Below are 10,785 nucleotides of genomic sequence, written 5' to 3' on the forward strand. Positions count from 1 at the left end.
TGGGGGCATGAAGGGACGATGTCGCAGTGATGGCCTGGGGATGGACCCCAGGCCCCCCAGGTCCTGGCACATCATGCGGGCTGGAACCAGAGGGATGAGCTGCCCAGGGGGCAAACCTGGCTAGATGGGCTCTAGGCTTTTGTGGCCCCCACCTGTGGGGACACGCACCACGTAGGTATGTGCAGCTTCCCCGGGGAAGGACGGAGATGTGCTGTGTCAGGAGGGGCATGGTGCCATGCGTCCCTGCAGCTCGTTGGAGCCTTTCCATTAGTTTTAATGGGCTTTGGATGAGGCCCTGAATTCTCAGCTGTCCCAGCTAAGCAGCCTCTCTAGGCAGGCTCTCCTCTTGTTTTAGAACGAGGAGGCTTTTTGGGGACCCTGCTGACAGGGAGGTTCCTGACACTTTTTGGCAGGGCAAGCGCGGCCCTGGCAGGGCTGAGGCAGGCACCATAGCTGCCCCTTGCCCACAGTGCGTGCCACCTGCACGCACAGCTCTGCACCTCTGTGTGCCGCCCTCTCTCGCTCGAGCAAACACATGTACGACTTCCACCCCCTGCCCAGATCATCCATTTTTTCCCCCTAGAAAGGCCCAGGCACTACAGGAGAGGAGCATGGAGCCAGTGCTCCACACTGCATGGCTCAACCTGCTCTGGTCAGAGAGTCCTTGTATACACGCACACTCAGGTTCAGGGCACTTAGTAATCCTGTACAAGAAATAAATCCTGCATGCAGCAGTAGCCCCAAACCTGTCTGAGACAGAAAAGGAAGAAGCTGTTTGGCTCATCTGTGTAGCCACCATTTCAGAAGGTGCTTCAGGACAAGACCGAGCCCTTCTCCTTGCCCACGTTTTCTTTTGCTCACCAAGCTCAGCACTCCTGGTAATTAGCGCACTTGGACAGACTGAGCTTTCTGAAGCTATTTTATTTTTAAGTGAAGCTAGGTAGATGCCAATGTCATGCCTTTTTACAAGAGCAGGGAGCTGTGTGCTTTTCCAGACCTTTACCTGACACCATACTGTAATAGTAGATGTATATAAATACTATAGTAGTATTTGCTGTAGCACTAAAGACCTGACATTACAGAGGCATTCAGCCACCTATGACTTTCTGTTTGTTGCTGTTATTTCTATGGAAGCAGCATTATGAGGGCCCAGCTGAGACCACGGCACTGACTGTGCAGAGTACATTGTACATTGTACATTGTACATTGTAAGAGACAAGCCTGCTCCAAAAAGCTTGGGAAGAGGAAACAGAGAGTAATAAAGTGATTGGCGCAAGGTTGAAGAGCAGATCAGCAACAGAGATGGCAACAAAACCTACCAAGGCTCACTTGCATGAGTCAGTAGATGTTGTCTAAGGTTTGGCTTAGCCAGAAAGCCTTATAGTTATAGACAGACAAGTCCCTGCAGTCAGTGTGAGATTTCCATCAACCTCACAGTACAGTTCCAACGGTTCATGTATTTATGTACACTAAAACAAGGGGAGCACATATATACTTTACAGTTATAGATCACCAGCTGTGATAATTGCTTGATTATATCTGCTGTCCCACTCTTTGTGTTTAGGATGGCTCTCCCCCTGAAGTGGATGGGAACAGAGGATTTTCACCAGCCCCCCGAAGCTGTGGAAGGAGGCCTACAATGATAGGGGTTCACCTTTAATGGAGCAAAAAGGAAATTATTTCCTAGGTTTTCCTGAAGTGAAAGAACACTTGCCTGTTTCTGAAGGACCTCTGCTAATTAACATGCAGCACAACCTGAAGGAGAGCTAGTTAGGGCAAACTAAACTGGGGACATTGCCTGAGCGTTCGGTGCCAAGCGAGAGAACGGGATCACACCCTGCCCCAATACAAAGGCAGCAGGCACCAGGGGCAGAGTAGAAAACAAAGATGCAACTAATACTTCAGACAGGCATAGCCAGGAGAGTTGAGGCCACCAGGCAATTCAGTGTCACCCTTTCCTGGAGAGGAAAGTGCCACCCCCTGGCAGGTGTGACCGGGGGAGCGCACATCCCATGGGTGCACATCAAGGACCTAAGCTGGGGGTCCTCACCGGCATGCCCTGCATGTCCCAAACTCCCCCGAGATTCCAGGCAAGTGTTTGAGGTTGCAAGAAGTTAAAAGCTGAGTCATGATGAGCCCAACATCTGGATTACGACAGAGCACACTCACATTGCTCTTCCTCGGGAAGTGATGCTGTGTGTGTTTAAATATACACCGCCCAACGTGACAGAGCAAACATTACTCAAGGTTGTGACAGGCATTCACCTTTGGGGTAAGAGTGAGCACAACTGCAGGGTCAACAGTTCAGAAGCTTTGGATGGGAAGGAGGGGGGTCTACACAGAAAAAGTTGTTCCTCAGTCTTTGTGATAGGTCTCGGTCCTACCCCATTCACCCAAGAGTCCATAGAAGCCTGTCAGATGCCTGGTTGCAAGGTTCAGTCAGTTCATCATGGTTTATGGAATAAACGTAGCACTCTAGTTATCATTAATAATATTTATTTTGGAAAAATATTTTAAAAATGAATTTCTTCATTAACAAAACGGTAAAAAAAACTCAAATAACATTTGCACAATATTCCATAAATACATTTATATACAAAAAAATATAGTCACATAGACCCGAAGTGCCTTTGTACACATTTACCAAAAAATTTAAATTATAAAAAAATGAACATCACAAAATACTCAAGCTTTACAATTATCATGAAAATATTTTTACAGATTCAAAAAAATAACACACTTTCTCTCACCTAGTAAAAACACATTTTAGTATCAAAAAAGACAATAAAGGCAGTGTTTGTGTCTCTAATTCAAGAAAAGACTGGCTCATAAGAATCCAAAATATACACTTCAGGCAGTGCATGCTTCTTATGTAGTAATTAAGTCCATTCATTTAAATATATATAGAAAAGCAACTGACCATAGTGCAATGATAAAATTCATAAAAGGCAGTGCAACAGTAATCCTTGAACACAGACCCTTGCCTGGTGTCCATCTTGTTTCTTTATTTTGCAGTCACTTTGCTAACTTCAGTAGAGAACCAGCTCAAGCCTGAATTTAGTTTCTCAGCAGCAGTCAGTGAAGGAATCTATCTCCCATTCCTCTTTCAGCAGCATTCATCGGGGCACGTCTCCTCTGATATTGTTCTGAACAACCACCTTGCCGTATCACCTCTGGTTTACACCTGGTGAGAGAAAACATGAGCAGAGATCAGGAAAGGTTAATGGAAAGTAACAGGAGGGTTGTAGGGCTGCAGCAGACTAGGACTCTTGTCTACACCGGGCAAGAACAGATTCTGCATGAAGCTCGCCAAGCGGTAGGTCAGCAGACCACAACCACACTACCACTGTACCCTTGTCTGCACAAGCTGTCAGACTCGTAACATCCACAGCAGTAAGTCACTGAGCTTGTCTTTACAACATCCAAAGCATAACAAACTCAAGCTGGCTGGATGTCAACAGGTACAAATCACTGCGGCAACATGGGAAAAAGTTTAGCTGCCCTGACATGTGTTAGATGAGGGTTGTGCACGGAGACTTCTCCCTGATGTTCCAACCGCCAGGCAGTATACTAACCTCAGTTGCTATGATGCACTCATCTTTCTCTTCTGATATGACATACACCGACTGGTACTTTGTGTCCTTTGAAGTGGAATATACTGAATCTGGTCGTTTTCTTTCAGAAGTATCACTATTGAAGACAAAAAGAGACAACACAAGTCAGATGGATGTTGCTTAACACTACCTAGAAGACACAAACACACCCTTCCGAGTCAAGCTGGCCCCCCCATACTCAGATGTGAGAAATACCTCTTTAGTTGTACTGCACTTTTCTCCTCTGCCTCCGAATCATACGTTTCACACTTGGCTTCACATTTGCTGTGCTCCTCTTTAACAGAGTCCTCGTTCTTGAGTTCATGCACCAAATTGTAATCCACTGATGGGTATCTTACTTTGTAGCCATTTTTATCAGAGTTATCACTGTGAAAGTCTACTTTCTTATTTGTGTTTTTAATCTGAGTGGCACCAATGACACTTATGGAAATGTCCTTTTCACGCTGGCAGTTCGCTAGGTTGTTCATGGTCTCAGTCTCGCTCCTGCAGGCATCAGGCTGGTGGTGCCTCTTCTGCACTCTGAGCCTGATGCAGACGACCACAGCAGCGCACCCCAGCAGCAGCATGAGGACCAGAATAATCCCGGCGCAGACGGCGATCCAGGGGAACTGGGTGTTCTGGCCTTCTGTGTACTTCTCAGTGAAGTCAACGATGACCGGTCCCTGAGGCGGCTCAGGGAGCAAAAACTGGCAGTTGAGCCCGCCGTACCCCCGGGCGCACTCACAGATATAGCGGTTGTTTCTTTCGTGGCAGGTGGCCCCGTTGTGGCAGGGGTTGTGTTCACACCTGCTCACCGGGGTGCTGCAGTTCTTCCCGTTGTATCCTGGGGGACACGTGCAAGAATAGTCATTGATGCCATCCTGGCAGGTCCCTCCATTGACGCAGGGAAAGGAGGCGCAGTCGTCCACGTTATCATCACAGTGTCTCCCAGTAAAGCCAGCCTGGCACTGGCATATGTAGGAGTTCCCCAGATCAACGCACTGGGCTCCTGCAAGACATCAAGGGGGACGAGCATTGAGTGGTGAGCAGCCAGACCCGACAGCCTCCCACCTGCTGCTCTCAGGGTGACTGTCACAACCAGAGGCTAAGGAAAGCTTTCCTTTTTGAGAGGTTAGCTCAATCTTTGCCCAGTCTGATCCACCAGAAAAAAGTATGGGGTTGGTTTTTTTAAGGAAAACATTTGTTAATCAGATCTATTTTTCATTCTCCATCCTATTCAGTTTTTAACATTTCACTCAACATGGACAACAAAGCTAGTCCAGATCAGGTTAACACCACAGTCTCACATTACAGAGTCTGAGTGGCAATGATTGAGGAGGACTGCAGTAAAGAAATTCTTTGCTAGTTTAATCAAAACAGGAAGATTACCGTTACCAGATTACAAGTAATAATATTTAGCACTTGTATGGCATTTTGCATCCACAGAGCTCAAGAGAGTCTTTGCAAAACATTTGCAAGTATAATCTTCCACATTTTCATGCATGAAGCTTCAGGCCAAGTTACCTGGCTACAGTCACCCCTTGAGAAAATGCAATCTGCAGCAGTAGCCCAAATCACACCATTACTTTTTAAGTGCAGTTCCTCCACCAAGTCAACTATTGACATGACGTGGATCATGATTGACCTAGTGGGCCTTGTTATGAACTCCAGACCAGAAACCAAAGTAACTGAATGGTCTCCTTTTAGAAGGTCACTGTAGCATGTTTGGCCTTACCATTAGCACAAGGGCTGGAACTGCAGTAATCAATTTTCTTTTCACAGTTGAACCCAGAATAACCCAGTGGGCAGCGGCAGCTGTATCCCCCATCAGGGTTGTCAGTACATCTCCCACCATTGAAGCATGGTCCGTCAGCACAAGTCATCGCGCTCAGCTCACAGTTTTTACCATAGAAGCCCGGGGGGCAGGTACAAGAATAGCTGTTCTCGAGATCCTGGGAGGAAGACATGAGAAATGGTCAAAAAAAAGCAACCTGAAATTGCTTTGAAATCCAAAAAGGGATTTTGAAAATCAGTAAAACTGACATTAACTCCTCCCTTGGGGTTTCAGCCGGCACGAGCAACTCAAACTTACAGTGCAGCTTCCACCATTCTTGCAAGGGTTGGCGTCACATTCATTGATCTCAATCTCACAGTTGGAGCCTGTGTATCCAGGTCGGCAAGAACAAGTGTAGCTCCCCTGACCGGTGTTGGTGCACGTGGCACCATTCTTGCAGGGCTTGTGATGGGTGCAGTAGTTCAGGTCTGTAAAAGATTATTTATGTTTTTTTTAAAGAGGGCAGTCAAGATACTTGCTCCTTTGCAAGGCTAGCACGGGGTGGGTGAGCTGGAAATAGTCACTTGATTTCTGCATTTTAAAACAGATGGTCAGGCAAGGACTGAGAACTCACCCTGGTTGCAGAAAAGGCCACCCCAGCCTTCCTGGCAGTTGCACTGCCATGGCTGCTGACAGGTACCATGGAGGCAGCCTGGGTATCGGATACACTCATCACAATATCGCCCCTGCCAACCCACTCTGCATCTGGGGAAAAAAAAAAAATAAACATCAACAAAGTCTTGTCAGATTTAGACTTTTCACAGTTGGAAACCCTATCACAAACTCTACAAACACACTGATGCCAGGGATCAAGTTTCCTAAAAGCCCTCAGTGATCCTTCATGTAAGAAAGTCACTGAGTCCAACCGTAGCATCAGCTTTCATCGGTTCCAGCTATTTCTTCCACTTGCTTAGACAGAGCCATGGTTCCAGGTAGTTAATCTGTTTACTCTAGTAACAAACAGCTAAACCTTGCACACAGCACTGTAAACTCATCAGGTTAATATTAGTGGCACTGATGTTTGACTTGTAGATTAATACTTTGATCTGACATCACCTGGATTTCTCAAATTACCATCTAACATGTAGCAAGGCATTTAAACAGACCTTCCAAATAACCAGCGGCTTCCTTAACACCAGAGCATCAACGTTAAAGACAAAGAAGGGAGCAGGAGAGGAGTGGAAAACTTACTTGCATTCCCCAGGTTTGTCACAAAAGCCGTGTTGCTCATCGCATCCAGGCAAACAAATTGCTGTAAACAAACCAAGCAGGGAAAGACATCAGCACCAGGGCTGAATGCCTCCCTTTTACACATCCCATCCCGAGAGCACCTTGCGGGTGGGGAGCAAGCCCCTTTTACTAGGTTGGGGCAGTTAAGCACAGCTGAGTTAATCTCTGGAGTCTGCAGGAATATTGATCTCGCCCCGTAACTGGGCACTTTACTTATCGCCGGGGATGAGCATTCTTCTTAATACAGTTGCACACAGACAAAAGAAGACTCACAATTGCTCCCTTCCCCACAGCCCCTCACCCCCCTTCCCTTCCCAGTGAGGGTCAGAAGTCCTTTTTTCCAATTCTATGCACACAGCTCCACCTCTTAATATCCCCCGAAAGTGTGTGTGCAGATAAGAGTGGACAGCTGGTGTGCAGGGTGCCAGTGCAAGACAGCTGCTCTATTGTCTATTCTCTCCCAGCAGCTGCCCCACTGCAACAATACCCCGGCCCCGGAGCCAATGGGGCCGGCGGCCGGCGGCCGGCAGCCTATCCCTGCCCACAGCTAATCTATGGCACGCGCGTGATTTCGCTGCAAAAAAACTTTTTTTTTTTTTTCTTATTCAAATAAATAAGTCTAAAGTTCTTCCTCCCTCCTTCCCCCCTCCTCCGCCCCGCTGCAAAAAGGGGTGGGTGGGTGGGTGCAGCCCTGGTGAAAGAGGTAAGCGGGCCAGCAGGAGGGAGGATGAGGGAAGGGAAAAAAAAGGGACTTCTGCTCATTACTTCGCCTGGTTATGGAACTCATTAAGCAGGCACTGCAAAGTTTTAATTCAACAAAGCCAGCCGGAGACAATGGCATGCGAAGGGAAGCGGGATGGGGGGGTGGGGGGGGGGAAAAAGAAAGAAAGAATCAGCGCTGATAATCAGATCGCCTCCAAGTTGGAAAGAATGGAGCTGGGGGCAAGGCAACGGGAAGCAATCTGCAACTGGCAGCTCCGTTCGCTAACGGCAAAACAGTCTTTTTGCATGCATACATAAACACATCTCCCCTGCCCAGTAGGTCTGTGTCACTGTTACAAGCTCTTTCTTTCTGAGAGGGAAAGCAGAGCGAAGGGCATACGTAACAAGTCAAAAAAGACGAACAGTCTTCTTTGCTATGGGAAGAGCAGTGATGTACAGGCATCCAAAAGTGCTGACAGCCCCGAAAGAGCTCATTATCAAAATGCTTCCTTTTCCCCCACCCCTTGACACAACTGGGTTGGGCACTTTTGATCATGGGAAAGGTTGTAGTTCCTATTTAAAGCACTATCAAAGGAAATGCGAGCTCCTCTCCCTGCTGTTTATTGTGCAACATTGTACCATGCACTGCTAAAAGCATCCTAGCAGTCACTAACAGTGTGAATAATCAATCTGGGTTCATTGCTAGCAGCTCAGCTGAGACCACCACAGTGTAGGTGGGCTTTTAAGAAAAACAAAATCACTAGAAGGGAACCAAGAGGCTGGTTTACAGCCTGTAACTGTTTTCTCCCTGCCTGCCTGGCCCTTTGATGAGTGGAGAGGAGCACGCACCCAGTATGTCATCTGCCAGCATACTTCAGAGCCGTGTATACACACAGAGAATGCCATCACATGCTGTGGCAGGAGCGCTGTGTGCATGTTTGGGTGCGCACTGCTACGCATCTACAAAGGGCAGTAATCTTGTACAAAGCTGCAGGTATCTCACATCCCTGACTGTGATATGCGTACTGTCCCAGCTTTTCCTGCTGTATCAACACATCACATTCCTTGACAACTTCAAGCTCAGCCATACTTTAAAACTCATGTCCCTCGCTACTTTATTAGTGATGATCATGGCAATGGCACAGAAGAGAGATGGGGAAGAAGCTGAATGTTCTTGTGGCTCCAGGTACAACAATCTCTGTTACTGGCCATTTATGAGTACCCCAAATGAGAAAGGTACAGTCTAGGGGACAGAGAATGTATCTTGTGCCTCCCAATACTTTTCTCAATACAAAGTGGCAAGACATCAGACCCTAACAAGCCTATCAACAAGCCTGCCGCATGGGTGTTGCCAAAGCCTAGCTCCCTCTCCTGAAGTCATGTATCCTGCAGATGATGATAGCAATGTACCATGGTTGAAGGGATGGCTAGGTTTAAAAAGTAGTCTTGATACATTTTAATAACATCTCAAGCAACTGCTGGACATTTTGCTATCAGATTTCATACCTACAGCAAACGAGCAAGAGTGTAATGTTGGCACTGACATTTTATTCGTTTGAGAAGGGGCTGTCTGCGTTAACTTTCTGTGGCAATGCTGAGGACCTCCCGGCCCCCGCACCAGTAAAGCCCGTGCACAACACCAGACCTCCACCCACTGTAGCTTGGTTCCCCCTGTCCCGTGGGGCCTGATGGCAGAGAAATGCCCATCCCCAAGAGCTCAGGGAACGCTGCTGCAACCAGTGCCCGGGGAGACAAGAAGGTGGACACTCACGCTCAGTGCAGTACTGGCCTTTCCAGCCCGGGTTGCAGACTTTTTCGCCACGCTCTCCACAAGTGAAGTGACCAAAGGCATCATCCCGGGGGCGGCAGAAGACAGAACAGCCTTCTCCGTAGTAGTGCTCGTCGCACACGAAGCGATAGGAGTACTTGAGGTCAGTGCGGCCGCTGCTGTGCAGGTCCTGGGACCACTCTTCACCTACCGCCAAGTGCCTCTGGGTGGCCAGGCGGCTGATGAGGCGCTCGGGGTTTTCTGTGTGAAAGTGGAGAGGAGAGGCGTGATTAGGGAGCCCGAAGCAGGCAGGGGGGAGGAAGATGCTCCACTGGGGGTCTCTGGTGGGAGGGGAACCACAGAGGCAGGATGACAGCGCTGCACGCCAGCAGGCTGGCCTCTCTTCCCATGACCTCCCAACGAGGAGCAGGGATGGGATGGGGGGAGCATGCTGCACACGGCAGAGAGAGGGGCCAAGTGGGGCCGCAGGGCTGGGATTATTCTGGAGAAGAGTCTGTTTCCGGGCAGTTACCTGTGGTGAGGTCATCAGGAGAGTCCGTATGCAGAGCTTCAATGATGAGCGAGAAGGTGCCCTGGGGAAAGAAGGAGCGGAGACAACCCACCGGGAGAGCGTGAGAGCAGGCAGGCCAGGGGTCAGCGCCCCCAACCCCCGAAGTTATCAGTCCCCATCCCCCCCCCCGACACCCCCGGGGGGCTTGGTGGCCCCTCGGAAAGGCGCTCGCCCAGCTGGGGTGGCCCGGGGTGGGATGTGGGCCGCCCCCTCCCGCGCCGCCCCCCCACTTACGGGCCAGGTGAAGCCGAAGGGGAAGCGGATGGGGTTGCTGAAGGCGGGGTCGGCACCGCCCGCGCCGTCGGGGACGCTGAAGGAGTTGGCGCCGAGGACGGGGGTGATGGCGCTGCCGTAGGTGCAGGGCGGCTCGGGGGAGACGCTGGCCTGGTAGTGCTTGAGGCAGACGCGGAAGAAGGTCTTGCAGTCGCACTGCTGCAGCCCGCCGCCGGGCCCCCCCCCGCGGCAGCAGTTGCGGTTGCTGAGCAGCCCCTTCTTATTGACAAACTCCTGCAGCTTCAGCTCGAAGACCCCGGAGCAGCCGACCTGCGGGGCGGGGACAGCGGCCGTCAGCCCGCCGAGCAGCCCGCTCCCCCGGCCCCGGCCCGGCCCCGCCGGGCATCAGCGGGCCGGACACCCCCTGCCCCGACGCCCCTCCCCGCTTCTCCCGGCTGCAACAGGCAGCAAGTCCCCGGCAGCCCCGTGGGACCCCCCGGTGCAGGGAACCGCAGGTATTTCTGCCCCCCGCCCCGCGGGCACTTACCTGGCAGCGGCTCAGCAGCACCGAGAAGAGGGCGAGCGTCAGCAGGAACCGACCTCCCATTTTGGAGGGGCAGCTCTGGTGCCCTCGCGTTCCTACCCCTTGGCTTCTCGTCACAGGGGAAAAGGGAAAGTGTCTCTCGGGGTTAAGGGAAAAATACAGCGGCCAAAGCCGCTCGCCCCAGCAGAGCTGGAAGAGTTAGTGTCACGGTCTCCTTCTTTCAGGAGTGTCTCTGACTTTTTTTTCCCTCTGTCGATACCTCTACGTATGTAGCCTGTCGGCGACTGACAGCTCTTTCGGATGGTAAAAGAAAAAGGAAGGGGGAAAAAA

The 10,785-nt window shown here is 50.2% G+C and overlaps 1 protein-coding gene across 2 annotated transcripts; it reads right to left on the reverse strand.

The window, feature by feature from the left end:
- Positions 1–2,479: 2,479 nt before the first annotated feature.
- Positions 2,480–10,779, reverse strand: DLL1 (delta like canonical Notch ligand 1). Of its 2 annotated transcripts, XM_080389284.1 has the most exons (11): positions 10,459–10,779; positions 9,933–10,241; positions 9,660–9,720; positions 9,131–9,388; positions 6,619–6,679; positions 6,002–6,132; positions 5,686–5,855; positions 5,329–5,545; positions 3,810–4,602; positions 3,576–3,690; positions 2,480–3,184 (listed from the first exon to the last, which is right to left on the reverse strand). In XM_080389284.1, the coding sequence occupies exons 1-11, from the start codon at positions 10,516–10,518 to the stop codon at positions 3,179–3,181; spliced, it is 2,181 nt and encodes a 726-aa protein (XP_080245410.1). In that variant the 5' UTR covers positions 10,519–10,779; the 3' UTR covers positions 2,480–3,178. The 2 variants fall into 2 exon arrangements, with proteins under 2 accessions (XP_080245410.1, XP_080245409.1); XM_080389283.1 differs by having other exon boundaries at positions 2,480–3,690.
- Between the last annotated feature and the right edge of the window lie 6 nt (positions 10,780–10,785).

This window comes from Falco punctatus (assembly GCF_963210335.1).
Source record: "Falco punctatus genome assembly, chromosome: 5".
NCBI classification, from domain to species: domain Eukaryota; kingdom Metazoa; phylum Chordata; class Aves; order Falconiformes; family Falconidae; genus Falco; species Falco punctatus.